This window comes from Muntiacus reevesi, chromosome 12, assembly GCF_963930625.1.
Source record: "Muntiacus reevesi chromosome 12, mMunRee1.1, whole genome shotgun sequence".
Lineage (NCBI taxonomy): Eukaryota > Metazoa > Chordata > Mammalia > Artiodactyla > Cervidae > Muntiacus > Muntiacus reevesi.
This window is the reverse complement of record NC_089260.1, coordinates 6,206,690-6,231,457: the sequence shown is the minus strand read 5'-3', so window position 1 is coordinate 6,231,457 and position 24,768 is coordinate 6,206,690. Positions and strand designations below refer to the sequence as shown.

Sequence of the window (24,768 nt, the reverse complement as noted above, 5' to 3'; positions counted from 1 at the left end):
GTTATATTAATTACTTTGGGAAGAAATATGTGCTAACTAGGGCCTAAAGGCACACACCACCATCAAAATATTTGTTCATTTTTTTCATTCAACATATCTTTCAAGGGCCTACAAATTTTAAGCACTTTTTTGGATACTGGAAAATAAAATGGACACAGTCCAGAGTCTATTAAGAAAACTGATTCTTAAGCCATTAATTGTGACTGCGCGATTAGGGTTAAGACAGGGGCTGTCAAAGAGCAAACACTATAGACATACTTCCCATCTCTTTTTCTCAGTTTTCTTTTAAAAACATGACTATATAAACTAATAGTGATCATTTTACTTCAGTTGTTAATATATTTGAATGAAATATGTACAGCAATAACAGTGCACAAAAGGAAAGAGGAAAAAGAGCTATACATTGTAGTTAGATGTGATATACATTATATACAAATGATATACATTATATCAAACTGGAAATGTTAATAAATTTGAAGCAGATTCTGATAAATTGAAATGTGTATGGTTGCCCTAGAACAAACATTAAAGAAGCAACAAGTATAGTAAAAGAAAAAAAAATAAAAAGATTTTTCCAGTACAGCATGTAAGGAGCTTGGGAGATACAACTGCATCTTAACAAGTAGAAAACTGAAAAAGAATTCAAGAATTCTTAAACCATAAGAGAAATGAGATGATAGGTCAAAATGCCACTCACAGAATTGAAGATATTAACAAATAAATACAGAGAATCACAACTTTCTAGAGTAGAAACCTCCAGAAGAACCAGAATTGAAGTAGAAAGAACAGCACTGTAATTAATGAATTGCAGAAGGCTCGCTGTAGATAAATCTGAGATTTTAAAACCCCAATGGGATCCAAACAACAGAGAATCCACATACTTTTATGAGTTCTACCTCCTGGATCTCTGCCAGGAACTCTTATACTCTGACATGAAATAGGACAGCATACTTTGTTCTTATCGAGGCCTGCATGGGTCAAGTCTAACCTAACAGGGTTTTTATCAAAGGTTAACTGAACTGAAGGAAAATACCTAATTCCAGTCAACTCGGACCCACTTTTCCTGTCTAACACGAATGGGAGAAAACTGAATTCTGTGTGAAGTTCACCTTTGAGAGGCACAGGCTCATGATAAGGTAGAGACCTCCTCTGCCTACACCTTACAACCTTATTACTAAAACATATTATAGTAAATTGATACTTAGATATCAAGCAAAAATTTAAATACTACAAAACAAAAATCACAGATAGAAAAGACAAAGTAAGCAAGACATTTCAGAGATGCTGGAATTGTCAAACCAGGAATGTTTATGCTAAGGGTCCTAATGAATAAAGTGGACATCAAGCAAGAACAAATGGACAAGGAAGCAGAGAGATGGAACTTCTTTGAGAGATCAAAACTAAATACTGGGACTGCAAAGCAACATGCCAGAAAACAACGATGTCTATGAAAGGGTTATCAGCAGACTGCACACAGCTGAGGAATACTCTCTGAACTTGAGGATGTCTAATTAGAAACATCAAAAAGTGAGAGGCAAAGAGAAGATAAAAAGAAAGCCTAGTCAAGAACTGTGGGACAACCACAAACGTTATAACGTACCTAATGGGACTGTTAGAAGAAGAAGAGAGAAAGGAAGGGAGACATATTTGAAATAATAACGACTGAGAATTTCTCAAAAATAGTAACAGACACCAAACCATATGCTAATTCAGTAGCTCAGAGAATATCAAGCAGAATATATACAGCATAAGTGCCCTCCTCTATTCAAAAAAAAAAAAAAATATATATATATATATATGAACAGAATCCCAAACAACTACATCTCAGCATTTTATTTCCAATATATAGAAAATCAGAGATAAGAAAAATCCTGAAAGAAGCCAGAGAGGGAAAAAGATATCTTACATATAGAAGATCAAAGATAATTACAACCAACCCCTTCTCAGAAACCATGAAAACAAGAAGAGAGAGGAGTAAAATATTGACAATATTAAGAGGAACAAAAAATATACCAGTGGAAAATTATGGACTCTGCAAAATTATCCTTCAAAAGTAGTTGGAGAAATAAAGACTTGCTCAGACAAATAAAAATTGAAGAACTCGAAATGTCTTGTAACAAATATTAAAATAAATTCTTTAGAGAGGAAAATAATGATATAGGCCAGAAACTCTGCTCTATATAAATAAAGGGGAAATATCAGGGAAGGATGAAAATGAAAGTAAAATAAAAACTTTTTCTTCTTAGTTGGTCTATCAGATAACACTTGGTTCAACAATAACAGAAATACTGTGTTTGACTATATATGTTTATAAATATGTATCTGCTTAACTATTTTGTACATGAGTAAAATTAATGACAGCAATGATAAAAGAAATGAGAGGGAGGATTATTTTGTTATTATTGGATTGGTTAAAGAGTTCCTTTGATTTCTAAATAAAGATACATATTTTTCACTTCACCAAGAACATTATCAAACAATGTATTCACCATTCTGTTCCACTACCTTCTGCTGTTTTTCAGGAGACTTCATAATTCCATCTTCCCCAAACTTTTTTATTTTTTGGAGAAAAGAAATGACCCAGGTACCTTTAACAGTCTTCCAGAAAATTTAAAATTTTTCCATTAAGATAATTTTATAAAGACTGAAATATACATAAATTTAAAGGTACAATTTCTGGTGAATACAGAGAATAAATCAGAACTTCCTAGTCAAGTTGTAACAGTTTTGCCTGGTCATCAAAAACATGCAGTCTTGCATTATCCTATTGAAAGATTATGCATTTCTGTTGACTAACTCTGGACACTTTTCATCAAGTGTTGCTTTCAGTTGTTCTAATAAGGAACACTACTTGTTGGAACTAATTGGTCTTCCAGAGGGAGCTCATAATAGAGAAAGTGAAAGTGAAAGTCACTCAGTCATGTCTGACTCTTTGCGACCCCAAGGACTATACAGTTCATGGAATTCTCCAGGCCAGAATAGTGGAGTGAGTAGCCTTTCCCTTCTCCAGGGGATCTTCCCAACCCAGAAAGCAAAACAGGGTCTCCTGCATTGCCTGGAGATTCTTTACCAACTGAGCTACCAGGGAAACTTGATAGTTCTCATAATAGAGAATTCCCTTCCAATCCTGCCATGTACACAGCATCACCCTCTTTGGATGAAGACTGGCCTTTGGTATGGTTGGTACTTGTTTGTTTCCCTTGCTCCATGATCTCTTCCATTTCACATTATTGTACTGTATCCATTTTCATCACCCGTCATGATTTATTTTAACAATAAAACATTTTCATTATGTTTAGGTAGCGAATTGCATGCAGAAATATGGTCATGAAGGTTTTTATTTATATATTTATTTATTTATTTGCTTAACTTATATGGAACCCAAACATCAAGGCAATGAATACAACCAAGCAGGTGCAAATGAATTTCAATGCTTGATTTGGATATTTTGAATATGTCAGCTATCTCCTGCATAGGGTAATGGGATAATGTTGATTTTTCTCAATTAATGTCTCAGTTTGATTGTTGTCAACTTCAACTGACCTGCCCAATCATGGAACATCATTCAGTGAGAAATCTCCAGCAAATAGCTTTGCAAACCACTTTTGACAAGTTTGATCAGTCACAGCACCTTCTCAGTACACTGCATAAATCTTTTATTTTTGCATTTCAGCTTCATTTTTTATTCATTGAAATACTAAAGCATAAATGCTGAGAGATGTTGCATTTTCCCTTACATGTTCAATTTCAAAGTGGCTACACAAAAATTCACCAATTTTGGTAATTAAAAAAAAAATGATGCTGATATGACAGCTGTCACAATACAATCTAACAAAACTGTTTCAAATGAAGTTAAAGACAACTGAACACTACACTTAGATTAATCTTAAGGAAAAAAAATAAACCTTTTAGCCAATACCTTGTATTGACAAGGTATTCACACTACTGTGAATCAATGTTTTACTTGAAAGTGGGCTTGGATTAGTTACAAGTGTATATTGTAAACTCCAGGACAACCATAAGAAACAGTAAAAATGTTTATACTAAAAACAGTAAAGCTGACATGTTAAGAAAGGAGAGAAAATGAAATCATACGAAATAATTAAAATCACAAAAGGCAGAAAATGAGTAGAAGCCAAAACAGAAACAAAGAACAATGACAGCAAATGGACAACAGTAACAAATATGGTGAATATTATAAAATTATATCAATAATAACTCTGTATACCAATGGTTTAAATGTACCAATTAAAAGACAAAGATTATCAGAGTGGATAAAAAGAAAAAAAAAAGACCCAATGATAGGTTGTCTACAAGAAACCCACCTTAAATATAAAGACATATAAATTAGAAATAACTTTATGGAGATAAATATACTCACCAAATGAAAGCACAAATAGCTATGGTAACTTCAGACAGAACAAACTTCAAAGTGAGGAATTTTATGAGATGAACGGGGGCATTGCATGATGATAAAGAAGTCAATTGTCCAAGAAAACATAATGATACTTACCATGTATGTGGTAAAAATGGAGCATCAAAATATGTGAAGCAAAAGTGATAGAACCTCAAGGACAAGTAGATAAATCCATTATTAAATTTAGAGAATTCAACTCCTCTCTCTCAAAAAGAGAAAGATCCAGCAGGATTTAGTTGAATTCAGTGTCACCACTAGTCAACTGAATAGAGCATCTCTGTACAAAAATACCAGAATAGTCATCTCTCAAGGTCAAGTGGAACGTTTGCCAATAGAGAACACATTTTGGGCCATAAAATATAACTTGAATTTAGAAGGATAAAAATCATTCAGTGTGTGCTCTTAGACCACAATGGAATTAAGTAGAAATCAATAGCAGAAAGAAAACTGGATAATTTCAAAATATGTGGAAACTGAACACATTTCCAAATAATATACATGGGTCAAGGAAGAAATTTCAAGAGAAATCTAATAATTGAGTTAAAAGTAATGAAAACACAATTTATCAAAAATTCATCAAAATTATGGGATGCAGTGAGAGCGGTGCTTTGAGGGAAATTTATAGCATTGAATTCATTTATTAGAAAAGAAATAGCTTACAAAAAAAATCTAAGCATCAACTTAGAAAATTAGAAAAGGAAAAGCAAATTAAATCCAAATGAAGAAAAAGGAATAAAGTAATAAAAATTGGAGCAGAAATCAAGGAAATTGAAAACAGAAAAATCAATATAAAAAATTCATGAAACCGAAGCTACTTGTCTTAACTAACAACAAGCATGTGGAATTTGAGACTTAAAATGAAATACTTTTTACCTTAGGATTCCCCAAAATGAAATACTTAGGTATAAATCTAAGCAATATGTGCGAGATCTATACAAGGGAAACTATAAAACTCTGATGAAAAAAGTTAAAAATCTCAATTAAAGGAGAGACAATTCATGCTTAGGATAGGAAGATATTATCATCAAAATGTCATTTCTTCTCAAATTAATCTATAGATATGATGCAATCCAAATTAAATTCCTTTTTGTGTGTGTGTGTACATTGATTAACTGATTCTAAAGCTTATGTGGAGAGGCAAAAGATTCAAAGGAGTCCCCACAATTTTGAAGGTGAAGAACAAAGTTGAAGGACGGCCACTATCTAAGTTCAAAACACTATAAAGCAACAGTAAATAAGACATTGTGATATTGACTTAAGGACAGACAAATACATCGCTGAAGCAGGATAGAGCACCCAGAAATGCCCTCCACAAACACAGCCAACAGATCTTTAACAAAGGAGTAAAAGTAATATAATGGAGCAAAAGCAGTCTCTTCAACAAATGGTGCTGGAGCAACTAGACTTGCTCGCTCGGTATGTGCTCAGTCTTGTCTGACCCTTTGCAACCCCTGGAAATGTAGCCCTCCAGGCTTCTCTGCCTGTGGAATTTCCCAGGCGAGAATACTGAAGTGGGTTGCCATTTCCTCATCCAGGGGATCTTCCCAACCCTAGGGATCAAACCCATGTCTCTTGAGTCTAGTGATGTCTTCTTTAAAATTAAAGACTTCTGTTCTTCAAAAATACTTTGTATTATGAGTATGAGAAGACAAGGAACACTTTGGGAGAAAATATTTGCAAGGAACATATCTGAAAAACACTGTTATCCAAAATATATAAAGAATTCTTAAACCTCAACAATATGAAAGCAAACAAAGATCTAATTTTAAAAAATGGGACAAAGAATTTGACTCTTCCCCAAAGAAGATATATCAATCAAAAAGCACATGAAAAGGTACTCCACTCATATATCATCAGGGAAATTAAAACCAAAACAAATCTATTTGGCTAAATAGATCCAAATCTATTTGACTAAAATCTAGAACACTGACAGCAGCAAATGCCAGCAAGGAGCAACAGGAACTCGCCTTGCTGGTGGAAATACAAAATAGTACAGCCACATTGGAAGTCAGTTTTTTACTTTCTCACAAAATAAAATATACTTTTATCATATTATCCAGTGATTTCACTCCTTAATGTTTACCCAAAGGAGTTGAAAACTTATGTTCACAGAAAACCCTGCATGCAAGTGTTTTTAGCAGCTTTATTCAGAATGCCAAAACCTGAAAGCAACTAAGATGTCTTTCAGTAGATGAACAGTTAAACACACTGAGTTACATCCAGACAATGGAATATATCCAGTGTTAAGAAGAAATTAACTAACAAACCATGAAAAGATTTGGAAGAAACTTAAATGCTAAAGGGAAAGAAACCAATCTGAAAAGCTACATATATATTGTATGATTTCAATTCAGTGACAATATGGAAGTGGCAAAATCAAAAGAAGACAGGAAAAAGATCACTGATTGCCAGGTTTAGAGAGGATGAAGAAATGAGTGTGTACAGCGCAGAGAAGTTTTAAGGCATTAAGTACTCTGCACAATACCAAAATGGTGGACAAATAGACATTTGTCCAAGCTACAGAATGTCTAATACCAAAAATGAGCCCTAACATAAACTCTGGGCTTTGGTTAATGATGTTTCAATGCAGATTAATTTACTATAAGAAAGGAACCACTTGGGTGGAATATTCTAATAATCAGGGATAGCATTCAAGATCAGGGGCAGGTGATATATGGGAATTCTCTGTACCTCCTTTTAAGTTTTTGCTGTGAATTTAAAACTTCTTTAAGCAGTAAAGTCTATTAAAATGATTAAATGAATTAATATGCTACATTACAAAATATTCACTTAATGAAAAAAAAAAGGAAGAAAAACACATCACAATCACTGGCACCCTAAGACATAAACCTGATTCTGGGATGCTCAAGAGTGTCCTTGGGACTAAGAGTTTTGATACCCTCCACAGTTAATTCATCTGCAAAGACAAATGTCAAAATATTGAGGTTTAGAAACATTAGGTAGAAATTCTGTGGCTAAAACTGTCAATTTTTGGTTTGTGAAGTTTAGATTTTTTTTCATAATTGCTATATTTGCATATTTTATCTTTTAAAACTAAATTGAATAATAGATTTTTAGTATATCTAATTATTATGCTTGCTATATCATACCCAACCTGGAAAAGATGAAGCTTATTAACATAAGCAGGATAACAATAAAATTTACACAAATGGTTCATTGATGTCTAATGAATGTACCATTTTGTTCTTATACACATGATACACATAGACATAGGTTGATTAGTGAGATCAGCTGGTTGCCGTTTTCCAGTCAATCACACCTCAAAAAACATCACCAGGGAAGACTTTGTACACATACATTATATTCAGTCTCCCTTTGTAAATGAAGCAGAAGGAAAAAAGACTTAAGTTAACAGAGGAACAGAGCCAGAAATAAGCTTTACTTATGTCATAGATTTCCAGGGATTAATGTTAAATTCTATCAAGATTTTCAATAACAAAATCTCTCTGAAACTTCACCAATATATTTTCCTAAAATAAGATCAAAACACACATAATTATGCTTTGGAATTCATACAACTGCTAATTCCGAAGCTAGATAATGAAAGTATAATTTGAGCTACACTCCACATTTTCTGATAAAAGTTCAAAATAAATCTTGAGTAAAGTTGAGAAGGATTATATCTAATGCTTTCTCTTTGATATATCAAGCTTGCCACCACCATAAAAGAAAATTAGATTGAAAGAACTTATTCTTCAGTATGTTTATTTATGAGAACCATAGTATTTCAGAGCTGAAAGAAGTTTTTAGATTCATCTAGTGAAATTGCCATTCTTCCCTAAGGAGGAAAGATGGTTTTTTTAACTGTAAAAGAATAAGGATGAAAGTTTTAAACAATTGGGAACAGTAGAAGAATAATGTAACTTTTAGATTGCAAAATATAATCATGGATTTTTCAATATAATAGTTTCCACCATTAGTGCAAAATACATTCACCAAAAACAAACTTGAGCCCAGCATGTCTAAGAAACTATGTGTCAAGTCAGGATCATCTTAACTTTTTGATGCTAAAGTTAAATATTTTAGGTTGAAACACAAATTATTCATCATTAGTACTCAAATAAATTAAAAAGACATGATTGTTCCCCTTTTTCCGAACCCCGTATCCTTTTGGTTCATGTAGTTGAGAAAACTCTTTGATTACAGTTCCTTCCTTTCTTTAAAATCATCTCAGAACTATTAACATCCTGATAAATTGGCAAGGCTATGATAGTCTTATATAAAATAGCCCTGGAACTGAAGTATGGGCCAAGAGTTGATATTTCTACAAATACAAAAGGAAAACCCTATGGTAAATCCAAACACTCAACTTAAAAATAATTTTATACATGTACTGACTTTACAAATGCTAAATGCCAGTTTTTTACAAATCAGTTTACTACTTGTCTTCTAAATAGACTTTTGACCAAAAAATGGATACATTGTTAGGAAAAAAATGTTTCATGATAGAAAATGCAATATATCATATTCAATTTTTATAAGCAAGAATAAAATAAATATTTGGCTAAGTATGGGCTAAACACTGCATTTCAATTCTGATAAATAATTTAAAAACAAGCACAGAAAAAACTTGGAACAAATTCAGAAAGGGTGCAGAGTCGCACTAAATTGAACAGGTTTATTAGGGACTCCGAGTTTGAAGCATAAGGTACTTATCTTTTTTTCCAATCAATGAAGCATCTGTACAGTGCTATGCTAAACCTCACTTTCCTATTATGTAGGGACTTCCTCAAATGACATCTCAGCCAGATTCCACCACTTCTTCAACATACTTTTATTATTAGAATAGTCACATTTTGGAATTTATAAATTAAACTCATTCTTTTTAGAACTTTAGATTAAATTTAATTCAGTGTTCCTTCTGATCACATCCTTCACTGCAATTATGATCCATAGGTTTGAGGTCGGGCACCAGAGTGATCCCTGACTGAATGAGCTCCAAGACTCTGGCCCACCTACCATAGTTCCTCTTGTATTAGTGACTTGGTTTTGCTTGTGATGACAATTAGTATTGGCTGGGTGGCTTAAACAGTAAACATTTTCTTTTAGAACTGTGGAGGCTGGGACAACTAGGCGCCAACAGATCCAATATCTGCCAATAACCTTCTTTCTGGTTTGTAGATAGCTGTCTTCTCACAGTCTATTCGCACAGTCGAGAAAGAGAGATCAACTCTTTCTCTTCCTATTTTTAAGGGCACTAATACCACTCAGGAGGGCTCCACTCTCATGACTTAATTGCATCCCAAAGGTCCCACATCCAAGTAGCATTATATTAGAATTCAAGTTTAAACTCAAGAAAGTAGGGGAAACCACTAGGAAATTCAGGCGTAACCTAAATCAAGTCCCTTGATGATACAGCAGAATAGATGGATATAAGGAATTAGATGTGGTAGACAGAGTGCATGAAAAACTATGGATGGGGGATAACAATGCAGAGGAGACAGTGGCCGAAATCATCCCAAAGAAGGAGATTTGCAAGAAGACAAAGGGGCTGTCTGAGGAGGCTTTGTAAATAGCTGAGAAAAGAAGAGAAGTGAAAGGCAAGGGAGAAAGGGAACGATATACCCAACTGAATGCAGAGTTTCAGGAGAGATAAAAAGGCCTTTTAAATGAACAACGCAAATAAATGGAGGAAAGCAATATAATGGGAAAGACTAAAGTCTCTTCAAAAAAAAGAAATTAGAGGTATCAAGAGAACATTACATGCAAGAGTGGGCACCATAAAGGACAGAAACTATAAGGTCCTAACAAAAGCAGAAGAGATAAAGAAGAGGTGGTGAGAATACACTGAAGAACTATACAAGGAAGATCTTAATAACCCAGATAATCACAATGGTACAGCCGGTCGCCTAGAGTCAGACATTCTAGGATATGAAGTCAAGTGAGCCTTAGGAAACATTATCATGAACAAAACTATTGGAGGTGATGGAATTCTACCTGAGCTGTTTAAAAATCCTAAAAGATGATGCTGTTAAAGTGCTTCACTCAATATGTCAGCAAATTGGTGAAACTCAGTAGTGGCCACAAGACTGGAAAAGGTCAGTTTGCATTATATTCCCAAAGAAAGGCAATGCCAAAGAATGTTCTAACTACCATACAATTGAACTCATATCACATGCTATCAAGGTCATCCTCAAAATCCCCCAAGCTAGGACTTAGCAGTACATGAACTGAGAAATTCCAGATGTACAAGCTGGGTTTTGAAGAGGCAGAGGAACCAGAGATCAAATTGCTAACAGTTGCTGGATCACGGATGAAGCAAAGGCATTCCGGAAAAACATCTACATCACTGACTACGCTAAAGCATTTGACTTTGTGAATCACAATGAACTGTGGAAAATTCTTAAAGAGGAGGGAGTACCAGACCACCTTACTTGTCTCCTTAGAAACCTATCTACAGGTCAAGAAGCAACAACTAGAACCAGACATGGAAAAACTGACTGGTTTTGGGGGAAGTTTCCCAAAATGGGGAAGGAGTATGATAAGGCCACTGTATATTGTCAACCTGCTTATTTAGCTTATATGCAGAGGTGGATGAATCACAAGCTGGAATCAAGATTGCCAGGAGAAGTATCAACAACCTCAGATATGCAGATGATACCACTATAATGGCAGAAAGTGAAGAGAAACTAAACAGCCTCTTAATGAGTGTGCAAGAGCAGGGTGAGAAAGCTAGCTAGAAACTCAACGTTAAAAAACTGAGATCATGGCATCTGATCCCATCATTACATGGCAAATAGAAGGGGGAAAAGTGGAAAGAGTGACAGATTTTATTTTCTTGGGCTCCAAAATCACTGTGGATGGTGATTGCAGCCATTAAATTAAAAGACACTTGCTCCCTGAAAGGAAAGCTATGACAAACATAGACAGTGTATTAAAGGCAGAGACATCACTTAGCTGGCAAAATTCCTTATAATCAAAGGTATATATTTTTCTAGTAGCTATGTATAGATGACAGAGGATTAGATGGTTGAGGATGAGATGGTTGGATGGCATCACCAATTCGATGGACATGAGTTTGGGTAAACTCTGGGAGTTGGTGATGGACAGGGAAGCCTGGAGTACTGTGTCCAAATGGTCCCAAAGAGTCAGACACGACTGAGTGACTGAACTGAACTGATGTATAGATGTGAGAGTTGGACTACGTAGAAGCTGAGTACCAAAGAATTGATGCTTTCAACTGGTACTGGGGAAGATTTATGAGAGTCCCCTAGCCTGCAAGATCAAAGTTGTCAATCCTAAAGGAAATCAACCCTGAATATTCACTGTAAAACTATTATTGAAGCTCCAATACTTTGGTCATTTGATGTGAAGAGCCGACTCATTGGAAAAGACCCTGATGCTGGGAAAGACTGAAGGCAAAAGGAGAAGGAAGCAGCTGAGGATAAGATGTTTAGAAAGTAGCACTGAATCTATGGACATGAATTGCAGCAAAGTCCAGGAGATAGTGGAGGACAGAAGAGCCTGGTATGCTACAGTCCCAGCAGTGGCAAGAATTGGACATGACTTGGCTCCTAAATAACAACAAGAGATTAGGGCTTCAACATATGAGTTTTGTGGGACCCAAAATCAACCCATACCAGTTGGCATCTCTTAGTTAGTACACTTCTCATAGATGAAAATATTGTAAAAATGACCCAATGCCACCTACATTTTTTGCGTATAAATAATCCAACATATTCATGCATCATTGCAGGTCTAAATATTGGAAATACAGGTAGCATCACTACTGCTGCTCCTGCTTTTAGTCTTAACTACTCTCTGTAATGATATTTTCCCTGATGATTTGTCACATGGGTTCAAACAAGCAAATGTGCAACTTAAGTACGTGTTCTTCCAAGATAACACACACAGAAAAATGACTATAGTTTCTCTTTGCATTTATACTGTATAGTTTGGTCCTTACATTGACAGCAAGGGTAAATCAAGAAGGGTAGGGATTGTGGGACGAAATAGAGGATGTGGAAGTAACTACTTCTGAGATCACCCTTTGAATCAATACAGAATGATTTTTAATTAAAAAAGCAACAATCTAAATTCCCAACTGAAAGTTAACATTAAATATATTAGAGAAACACATGTGACAAAATATTATATAAATATTAAATTATAAAATATTTAATATATTTATAAAATATTGAAAATATGAGAAATTATAATTTTCAATAATAAAATGTAAATAAAGTAATCCAAAATCACATTAAACTCACCATGACCTGGGGGAAATTTTTTCCATTTAGTGAATGTAACTAGTTCACATATGGATAAAGTAGGCCACTCCACATAATATGGACACTTATGAATTAACTTCACCTTATGTTGCTTTTCCAATCTTGTCTTTTCCTGAAACAAAAAGTCATTATCAAAATTTGTGTATTAAGTAATTTAAAAAAGAGAGAAATAAAAGGATAGAAGATAGGCAAATGGCAGTGAAAAGAAAAATAAAGGTTATATGAATGCAAACTATAATAGAATTTATTTGAATTTTTATAAAAGCAAGACCACATAACCCTTAAAGACTGAAATTTTAATCCTCATATTGGCTACTAAAATATTTTCCCACCTTTCACATTTATTTTTAAACTCTTATAAATATTTTAGCATTTCTGAAAGAACTCTGTCATAGTTGACTACTCTCAAATGTTGTATTTGATGCAATATTTATTTGATCAAGTAAGTGATACTTACTGACATTTTGAAAATAAAACCAAATGTGTGAAACTTTTTTTTAGGCCAACCTCTCTGAAACCAGAGGTTTGGAAGGAAGTTGAATCTCAGGCTTCTCTTGTGGTTCAGACAGTAAAGAATCTGCCTGCAATTCAGAAGACCCAGTTTTGATCCCTCGATCAGGAAGGTTCCCTGGAGATGGTAATTGCTACCCACTCCAGTATTTTTTCCTGGATAATTCCATGGACAGAGGAGCCTGGTGAACTATAGTCAGTCCATGGGGTTGCAAGGAGTTGGACATGATTGAGTGACTAACACTTTCACACTTCACTGAATCCTGGGAAAGTCTTCTGTATCACTCACCCTGAGACCACTGCATCAAAAGAAATCCCAACTACTAACGACCTAAATCAGGAAGATGGGTGTCTCTTGACCCCCTTCTGACACAGGATCTTACTGTAGCCCATACAGTGCCTGTGGCACATAGAGCACAGTTAAACCCTATCAAGAATTTCTGGTGGAGGATGACCCTATTAGTCCCCCAATCCATCATTTATACAGACTTCTCTACCCTCCAGGGGGGAGAAATACAAGATGGGTGTATTTTTCAACTTGAATGAAAGAGAATAAATTGTTAAAATTGAAGAAAATAAGTTTTCCTAATGCAGCAGAATTAGGGGGTCAGAGTTCAGTTGTGATCACCTCTTCATGCAGTTTTGGATTTTGACATGCGCTATACCAATAATGACCCCATGGACTGTAGCCTATGAGGTTCCTCCATCCATGGAATTTTCCAGGTCAGAATACTGGAGTGGGTTGACGTTTCCTTCTCCAGGGGATCTTCCCAACCCAGGGATTGAACCTGGGTCTCCAGCATTGCAAGCAAACGATTTTACCATCTGAGCCACCAGGGAAACTCAATAATCCCTAGTTTTGTTTTTTTCTTTTTCTTGTTCCTGAGGCAGATTATACAGATTTAGAGATCTCTGTCTGATTTTTCTGGTATCCCTAGCTGGTGACATGCCATTGTTGCCCAAAACAGTCATTGAATGAATGAATAAAAAAACAGTGAATGAATGAATCTTAAATTTATGGAGAACCAAATGCACCAAATGCACATGTATAATAAATTATATCCATAGAGACCTTCCCTTCCACTTCAACTATTCATCAAAGGCTTAAGTGATGTATATCAAGTCTTCTTTTTAAGGTCTCCAATTCAAAACAAATTAAAATATTAAAAGAGATATGGATAACTTCTATCTAGAGAGTCAAAACACTCATAATGTGTTAACATATAGATTAGATATGGTCACACTGGTGACTGCAGCCATGAAATTAAAAGATGGTTGCTCCTTGGAAGAAAACCTATGGCAAACCTCGGGGGCGTATTAAAAAGCAGAGACATCGACTTGCCAACAAAGGGCCTTATAATCAAAGCAACGATTTTTCCAGTAGTCATGCATGGATGTGAGAGTTGGATCACAAAGAAAATTGAGCACCAGAGAATTGATGCTTTTGAACTGTGGTGCTAGGAAAGACTCTTGAGAGTCAAGGAGATCAAACCAGTCCTTCCTAAAAGAAATTAACCCTGAATATTCATTGGAAGGATTGATTCTCAAGCTGAAGCTTCAATACTTTGGCCACCTGATGTGAAGAGTCAGCTCACTGGAAAAGCCCCTGATGCTGGGAAAGAGTGAAGGCAGGAGGAGAAGGGGCGACAGAGGACAAGGTGGGTTGCATGTCATCACCGACTCAGTTGACACGAGTTTGCACGAACTCTGGGAGGTGGTGAAGGACAGGGAAGCCCAGGGTGCTTCAGTCCATGCAGTCATAGAGTCAAACGCGACTTAATGACTGAACACCACCACCATCAACAGCAACAAAAACATACCGTTTTTAACTTTGCATAATTATTTGCTGAAATTTTAAGAATTTCACAGTCTTCTTCTGTCACCACTGAGTACCCCCTTTTTTCTGATTCAACATGAGCTGCAACTTCCAAGGTTCCAAAGGTACTCCATTGTCCAAGCTGTAAAAACACCAAGATCACTTAAACTTCATCATTATTCATCAGCATAAAAATATCAATGATAGGATCAGTCTAGGAGAGTCTGCAAAAGGCAGTATCATAGCCCAAGCTCCAGGTGTGTGAAAGAAGAGGATCTGAAGTCCGGCATGGCCGGACTTTCTTCTGGCCAATATTACTTGCCCAAACAAGAAAACTTCATTTTTTTTCACTAGCATGAAGAAAATAAATCGTAAGAATAGATCTTCTGTGTTATGCACTGATTCATTTAAAATGCCTGAAATAGTGCTTTGTGCATAAGAGCCATCCAACAAATATACGTTGAAGGGATGAGAAAATAGTGCACCTTTATCTGTGGGTCTTCTATTTATTTTATAATACTCATGTTGGTAGTAATAATGAAAATGAATATAGTGTTAGGCAGGTATAAATCACTGGTGTATATATATATTCATGTAGGGTCTCCTAACTTACTATGCTACAAATAGATATTAAGCATACCAAAAATATTACCACTAGAATACATACTATAAGTTTTTAGGATGTAGTGCGAATGTGTACAGCTACATAGAAGATTTGTATTCATGCTTGCCCATGAAATACCAAAAGGCATCTAGAATAACAGGGGTAGCTTCTCAGAGAAGACATCGGGTCAACATGCCTGGCTATCAGTGACATGGGAGAACTTCTACTCTTCCACGTCAAACCCATAGAAAGGTCAAATGTTTTCCTTAGTTGAATGAATAGCTGAAATTGAATCCACCCGTTTGAAAATAAAGAAGGAATTTAAAGTAATTGCTGGAATCAAAGTGGTCCAGAGTAATATCAAACTTAGATGAAGGTCTCTGGGTCTGAGGTCTAGGAATTGTCACGCATATTAGAATAAGAAACTCAGGACCATACAAGGTGAAAAACCAGAATTGAATGTTTTTATGTAAAGCTTGAGACTTAAAGGGTTGTATGACATGTTAAATGGGAGAAGCAAGCTGTTGGTTTGTTGTTGCTCAGTCCTGACTCTCTGCAACCCCATTGACTGTAGTAGATCAGGATTCTCTGTCCTCCACTATCCCCTGGAGTTTGCTCTAACTCACGTCCATTGAGTCAGTGATGCTATCTAAACATCTTGTCCTCTGCTACACCCTTCACCATTTGCCTTCAGTCTATCCCAGGACCAAGGTCTTTTCCAGTGATCAGCTCCTTGCATCACGTGACCAAAGTACTGGAACTTCAGCGTCAACATCAGTCCCTCCAATGAATGTTCAGGGTTGATTTCTTGTAGGATTGACTAATTTGATCTCCTTGCAGTCCAAGGAACTCTTGAGTCTTCTACAACACCACAAGTCAAAAGCATCTTTTGGCGTTTGACTTTCTTTATGGTCCAACTCTCACATATCTATATGACTACTGAAAAACCATAGTTTTGATTATTTGGACCATTGTCAGCAAGTTGATGTCTCTGCTTTTTAATACACTGTCTAGGTTTGTCATAGTTTTCGTTACAAAGAGCAGCATCTTTTATTTTCATGTCTGGAGTCAACATTCACAGTGATTTTGGAGTCCAAGAAAATAAAATCTGTCACTCTTTCCATGTTTTATCCTTCTATCTGCCATGAAAAGGTGCGACCAGATGTCTTGATCTTAGTGTTTTTAATGTTGAGTTTCAAACTAACTTTTTCACTCTCTTCTTTCACTCTCATCAAAGGTTCTTTAGTTTCTCTTACTTTCTGCCATTAGAGAGGTATCATCTGCATATCTGAGAAAATCATATTATAGTAATGTTATATATAATATTTGTGTTTTGTCATGAATTACTGTTAATTTTGTTTTATTATAAATGAATGTGAGCTTTTATCATGTTTAAGTGCTAATTTTTATTTTATCATTAATGAATATTGAATTTTCTGCTTCTGAGATGATCCTCTTCATTAACCTTTTAATGTGGTTAAATGACACAATGGACATTCATTCTTGGGATAAAAGTAGCTCATTCACCATGTGTTACATGATTTATATATCACTGGTTTTTCTTAGGATGCTTTTTATCTTTTAATAAAACTGGCCTTTAATTTTCAAAAAAAACCCAAATATTTCTCCCGGTAATCTTGATCCTAGCTTGTGATTCATCCAGCTCAGCATTACGTGTGATATACTCTGCATAGAATTTCCATAATCTGGGTGACAATATACAGCACGGATGTACTCCTTTCCCAATTTTGAACCAGTCCATTGTTCCTTGGCCGGTTCTAACTTTTGCTTCTTGATCTGCACACAGGTATCTCAGGAGACAGGTAAGGTGGTCTGGTATTCCCATCTGTTTCAGACTATGCCATGGTTTGTTGTGATCCACACAGTCAAAGGCTTTTGTGTAGTCAATGAAGCAGATGTTTTTCTGGGATTCCCTTGCTTTCTCTTTGATCCAATGGATGTTAGCAATTTGGTCTCTGTTTCCTCTGCATTTTCTGAATCCAGCTTGTACATCTGGAAGTTCTTGGTTCACGTACCTCTGAAGCCTAGCTAGAAGGATTTTGAGAATTACCTTGCTAGCATATGCAATGAGTGCAATAGTACAGTAATTTGAATATTCTTTTGCATTGCCCTTCTTTGAGACTGGAATGAAAACTGATGTGTTCCAGCCCTGTGGCCAATGCTGTTTTCCAAATTTGCTGACATATTTAGTGCATTACTTTGGCAGCATTATCTTATAGGATTTTAAATAGCTCAGCTAGAATTCTGTCACCTCCACTAGCTTTGTTTGTAGTAATGCTTGCTAAGGACCACTTGACTTCACACTCCAGGATGTCCAATTCTAGGTGACGAACCACATTGTCATGGTTATCTTGGTCATTATGACCATTCTTGTGTAGTTCTTCTGTGTCTTCTTGCCACCTAATCTTATTAACTATCAATAATTTCAAGCAAATGATTTATACATATTTTTCCTGATATTCTAACTGTTTCTTAATAAGACTCAGTCTGAGTTACCCAATAAATTATTATGAAAGCATAAATCACCCATGACCTTGAATAACGCTCTTAAGGTTTTCTTTCTTGATTCATTTTTTAATATCAGACACTCAATGTCAGGCAAGTATTCAACTTCCAACACTCTTTATACACTCACTTATTTTAATTGAATTAATTTAAATGATTGATGCTTATAACATTTCCATTCGGTTCTATAACTTTGGCCATCTTCAAAGTTCAAGAAAAAGAACTTTCAAAGAACTAGAATTGTGTATTTACTTAAAATAGCAATGCAGAATGAGTTAAAAAAAGATTATAATTTCAGACAGCATGTGAAACAAATTGCTAAAAATTGAATTTTAGCTAGGAAAACATTCATTCCAAAGAGAAGGAATGCAAAAAGTTAACAAAAATTGGTAAATGTAAATTTCATTTTTTCATATATAAAAATTTTTAAATAACTAATGTGGAATACATTTAAAACAAGATAAACTTAAAATAATGTACAGCAGAAATGCCAAGGAGAGGTGCAGGAAGATAGAACTAAAATACTTTAAAAAATGTCTATGCTCTGAAGGAAAAAAGATTTATGTAGCTTTTTTAAGTTCAAATTACAAATTTAATTATAGGAACTAGAACTTTGTAAATGGAATAGATAAATAAATGAAATGAAATAAAATGAAGTGATAAAATTTTATGTACCTAAAATGTCTAATAACACTAATAATTTGACCTAAAAATAAAAACAACAAAAGCAGATGACTACAAATAAAAGGAGAAAAATATTTTTAGAAATTTCCAGAAGAGAATAGTCAAATGAACCACAAAGGAAAGAAATATGTTCAGCCTCAATAGAAAACAGTTTTATATTTAGTCATCAATCAGATTGAAAATATTAAATTACTCTAACCTATGAGACGGGGGAGATACTTTAATACATAACTTGAAAAAAATGTAAAAAAAAAACTTTAAAAATGTAAAATTATCTGGCAATATTTACTAAAATAATTAAAGAATGTATGAAATACTTTATCCAGGAACTCCTTTCCTAAGAATCTAAATTGAATACACTACTTTCTTAGAGATATATTTAAAGAAGTTATTGCAGCGCTTTATAGAAACCCCTGACTGCAGTATCCCTGTAATGGTCACCAGCTTAGATCGATATGTGGGTGTGTGTTATTTGTAGCTTGTGTGTCTATGTGTCTATGTATACACACATATGTGTGTGAATAAATTATATAAACACACTCACCCTAAGTTCTAACAAACTGTTAAAAATCAATTACACCTATACATTTTAACATTTCTTATGATGAAAAAAATAACAAATGAGAATCTATTATTTAAATATTTTAAAAAAAATTTAAGGGAAAGATGACAGAAGCAGTACTCTATAAGTGTACACATGTGCTTACGCTTGTGTCAGTTCAAGAAAAGCTGTACAGGTGTAATTACAAGGCTATTCAGAGCAGAGGTGAAGTGAAAATGACAGAAGATTTGTTATATTTCTTTTCAAACTTCCTTCTATTTTTTTCAACAATAATAGGAAGCATGTGTTTAATTTTATACATTTTTAAAATACATCTAAAATGCAAGTTCAAAACAACATTCTCTGTCTTCTAAGACAACAGAAATAAAATAAAAAATAAATAAATGGGACCTAATCAAACTTATAAGCTTTTGTACAACTAAGGAAGCTATAAACAAAAAGAGAAAGCAACCTACACAATGGGAGAAGATATTTGCAATGTATGTGATCAATAAAGACTTAATTTCCAGAATATACAAAGAGCTATACAACTTAACAACAGCAACAGTCAGACTGGCCATTATTCAAAGTCTATAAATAATAAATGCTGGAGAGAGTGTGGAGAAAAGGGAACCCTCCTACACTGCTGATGAGAATATAAATTGGGACTGTATAGCCCCTATAGAGAAGAGAATGGAGATTTCCTCAAAAAACTAAAAAAGTAGAATTGTTTTATGATCCAGAAACCCCACACTTGGGCATATACCCAGAAAAGGCAAAAAAGTTTTAATTTGAAAAGATACATGTAACCCAAAATTTATAACAGAACTATTCACTATAGCCAAGACATGAAAGCAACTTAAGTCTCCATCAACTCTTAGGATTGATGGATAAGGAAGATATGGTGTATATATACAGTGAAATATTACTCAGCCTTAAAAAATTTGAAAATGCCATTTGCTCCAACATGGAAGGACCTAAAGCTTATCCTACTAAGTGAAGCAAATCAGATAAATATGTGGCACATAAAAAAAGTAATATAAATGAACTTATTTACAAAGACTAGCAAACATATAAATCACACTTAAGGTTACCAAAAGGGAAGAGGAGGTACAGATAGAGATAAGTTGGGAATATGGATTAACAGATGCACAGAACCATATAAAGACAGATAAACAGCAAGGATTTACTGTATAGCACAGGGAACTGCATTTCATATCTTGTAGTAATCTATAATGGAAAAAAACCTAAATGTACAGTTGAATCACTTTGCTATACACCTGAAACTAACACAATATTATAAATCAACTATATTTCAATTTTAAGATTCTCATATTTTGCATGCTTGTATTATCTCTTAATAGCTTTATGTTGATATACAAAATATGTTAAATTATATACATCAAATATTTATAGCTGTTACCTCTCCATGATGAAATTGCAGAGAATTCACTTTATTATTGTGTGTGTGTTTAGTTGCTCAGTTGTGTCCGACTCTTTGCGACCCCATGGACTGTAGCCTTCCAGGCTCCTCTGTCCATGGGGATTCTCTAGGCAAGAACACAGGAGTGAGTTGCCAAGACCCCTCCAAGGGTTCTTCCCAGCTTAGCGATCAAACCCAGGTCTCCTGCGTTGCAGGTGGATGTTTTACCATCTGAGCCAGAATGGAAGCCGTTTTCTGCATTTTCTAATTTTTTTCAATAAATATAATTTATATTAGATAATATTATGAAGTTATTTTAATGATTTACAACTCAGTCTTTCTCAATTTTTTGGAAAATATTTTTAAGATTTTGTATATAATCTTGTTTAGGGGGATAGTTAGTAGAGGTACACAAAAGGAAATTTTTCTCTCACTTCCAAAATCTCATGTCATTTTACTGAAAAATAAATTGATAGATAACATAAACTTTATTGTGAAGCAATGTATTCCCATGATTTAAGAATTAACTTCTCCAAAAATGCATAACCCAAATAACTTGCCTCTGAACATCAGGAATTGGTACATCCTTTACAGGGCTTCCCAAGTGGCTCAGTGGTAAAGAATCCACCTGCCAATGCTGAAGATGCAGGAGATGTGGGTTCAATCTCTGGATCAGGAAGAGTCCCTGGAGGAGGAAATGACAACCCACTCTAGTATTCCTGCCTGGAGAATCCCATGGACAGAAGAGTCTGGTGTTGCAAAGAGTCAGACATGGCTGAGCAGTCCATAGTGTTGCAAAGAGTCAGTGTTGCAAAGAGTCATAGTGTTGCATAGAGTCCATAGTGTTGCAAAGAGTCAGACATGGCTGAGCAGCTGAGCACACACGCACACACATCCATTACAATTTTTTTAAAATAAAAAAGCCATGTTGAGATTTGTTTTAAACTGCATTTTTCAAGAATAAACTTTTCTGAAAAAACAAAAGACTTTCATAGGTACAATATTTGTTCTTGTATTATTTTTCCATGTATTCTAGCTTCCAGGCACATTAAACAAGATCAATAACTAAAATTACAGTTGCTATTTTTAAACCAAGGAAAAGTCTTGTTCTTAACACTATGAAACATATTTTCTTTGTTTTAAGGGACTGAAGAGACAGAGAAAATACAAAGTCTCGATAGAGGAGGGATTCGAGACTGACCTCTAAGGATGAATTTTAAAACTCTTAAACTTCTAATATTTTTCACCACAATATGTGGTTGTTTGTAATTTCCATTTTTCTTGAGTTTCTGCAGCTTTCATTAGATATGCAAGGTTGTCTCTCTCTCTCTCCAAAAGGTTGAAAAGTATTGCTATAGATAGAAAAAGATTACTTTTTCCCTATGATTTAAAAGGCTTATATAGAAGATACCTTCTTAACTAAACAATGTTGTAAATAAAAGGGATAGAAAGATGTTGCCTTTCATAACCTTTTGGAGGGAGGATTTTGGCCTTATTGAGATCGTACTGTGACATCTAGAAGGAACAAACTTTAAAAGCATAATCTGCTTGGGACCTATGTCATCCCACAGGCTGTGACTTAAAAGAATTCTCCAAATACATTTGCTCCAAACTTGTATGCTGAGTCAAAGAAGATGTTTCTTATTATAGAAAAATAATTGATCATTTAAGATTATATTAATAACTATGCAATCTCTAACTGAAAACTGCAGCCATGAAATTAAAAGATGTTTTCTCCTTGGAAGAAAAGCTATGACAAACCTAGGCAGGATATTAAAAAGCAGAGACATTACTTTGCCAACAAAAGTCCATACGGTCAAAGACATGGTTTTACCAGTAGTCATATATGGATGTGAGAGCTGGACCATTAACAAAGCTGCATACCAAAGATGCTTGCAAAATGTGGTGCTGGAGAATACCTGTGAGAGTCTCTTGGACAGCAAGATCAAATCAGTCCATCCTAAAGGAAATCAACCTTGACTGTCCATTGGAAGGACTGATACTGAAGCGGAAGCTCCAATACCTTGGCCACCTGGTGTGAAGAGCCAACTCACTGAAAAGACCCTGATGCTGGGAGAGGCTGAGGGAGGGAGGAGAAGGGGTGACAGAGGATGAGATGGGTGGACGGCATCATCGGCACAATGGAGATGAGTTTGAGCAAGCTGCGGGGGATTCTGAAGGACAGGGAACCCCAGTGTGCTGCAGTCCATGGGATCGCAGAGAGGCAGACACAACTTAGCCATCGAACAGCAACAAGTGAAACCTACAAATCAACTTGACTTTTAGATATAGTCAATAAATCCCTCTTTAAAAGTTGGCTATAAAAGATGTCCTTTTATTTCCCTCACATGTTTTACCAAGAAGAGTCTAGGTATCATGATGAACAAGAGAAGTTCTTTTTATTTCCTCTAAAACAGAGTGGTTCTTTTCAAACACCCTGAGGGTATTTCCACCTCTTCTACTGTTCAAAAGAAACATTTGCCTGAAATAACTAGCCCACCGGATGCTTGTCTGGATTTTACCCAGCTTCCAGGCCCAGTTTAAATCTTATCTCTTTCACAAAATCACCTGGTTCATCACAGTCACTCCTCGAATTTCTAATAAAGTATGCATTCTATTGTTTTGTTATGTAACATGCACTGCTCTTATAAGTATGGGCACTCTAAAAAATCAATGATAATATTATATGACTAACTTTAGATTGTGAGGATAAAGAAATTTGTTTCCTTCCCTCCAGTATAGGGAGATTTTCAACAGCAAGTGAGCCTGAGTTACATAATCATCACATACGGCCACTTTAAGATCAGTAATATTCTAGTCAAATATTTTTTATTTTTAAAAGTCCTGTTGTAAAAAAAAAAAGAATTACTCTATAGGTTAATCTTGAACTTGGTATATCAAGCTTATCTGATGCTTTCCTTGCTTAATTCCACTGTGGTTACTGAAGATTTCAAATTTGAATCACTTGAATCAATCATTTGAAATTTGTAGAGCCTCATGACAGCATCAAGTCAGTTTTTAAAAATGTTTCATGTGCCCTTAAAAGGAGTGTGTACTCTGTAACTGTTTGCAATGTTGAATACAAATCTAGCAGATCAAGTTCGTGTTGTTCAGAATTTCTATATCTTTATTGATATCTTTTTTTTAGGTCTAGAACTTTATCAGATTCCATTAAAATCCCCCACTGTAGTTGTGAATTTATTTCTTCTTTGTGCTCCATCAGTTTTCACTTTATATATTTTGAGGTTATAACTTTACGGCATATAATTTCACTTTCATGAAATATTTCTTTATCTTTAATGGTGCTCTTGCAATAGAGCATACTTTGCCTACTATCAGAATAGCTATCCCAGACTTCTTTTTAGTGGGATCTGATTTATTATATTCTATTACCTTTCTTTGTAAATTCCTATATATTTGTAATAAGATGTGTTGGCATATAGGGTGTTATTTTATCTAATCTGACAACCTTTGTTTATTAATTGAAGTATTTCACCAGTTTATATATAATGTAATTATTGATACATGTAGGCTTAAATCTGACACGTTAATGCTTGTTTTTGTTTTTTATTTTTCTATTTCTGTGTCATTTTCTCTCCTTCATTGCTTTATTTCTGTTATTTTGCTATACCTTTATTTAGCGTAGTATATTATTATTCTTTTGGTGGTTGCTCTAGTAATAATAAGATATATTCTTGTATTGCTAGAGTATACTCTAAATTAGTATTTTTTTTTTTTTTACTTTTCAGAAAAGCAAAGATGCAAAACATCTTTAAATCCATTTACTGTATCTTTTTTTGTTTTGTTTTGTTTTACAACTTTTGTTATACTTCTATATACATGTACACCTCCCCAGGTAAAACTGTTTTATACTGTCAAAGAATATTTAGATTGACCACATATTCACAAATTTCCTTTGCTCTTCAATCCTTACTAAATTCTTGCAGTTTATTTGGAACTATATATATATTTTTTCTACCAGAACTTCTTTGCCT

The 24,768-nt window shown here is 34.7% G+C and overlaps 1 protein-coding gene across 1 annotated transcript in view; it reads right to left on the bottom strand.

Moving 5' to 3' along the window:
• CNBD1 (cyclic nucleotide binding domain containing 1) overlaps positions 1–24,768 on the bottom strand; it is a 351,846-nt gene that overhangs the window by 37,132 nt on the left and 289,946 nt on the right. The window contains exons 7-8 of the mRNA XM_065903452.1: positions 15,000–15,137; positions 12,649–12,781 (exon numbers count right to left, since the gene is read on the bottom strand). Of these exons, the coding sequence (XP_065759524.1) occupies positions 12,649–12,781; positions 15,000–15,137 (271 nt within the window). The remainder of the gene's footprint in view (positions 1–12,648; positions 12,782–14,999; positions 15,138–24,768) is intronic.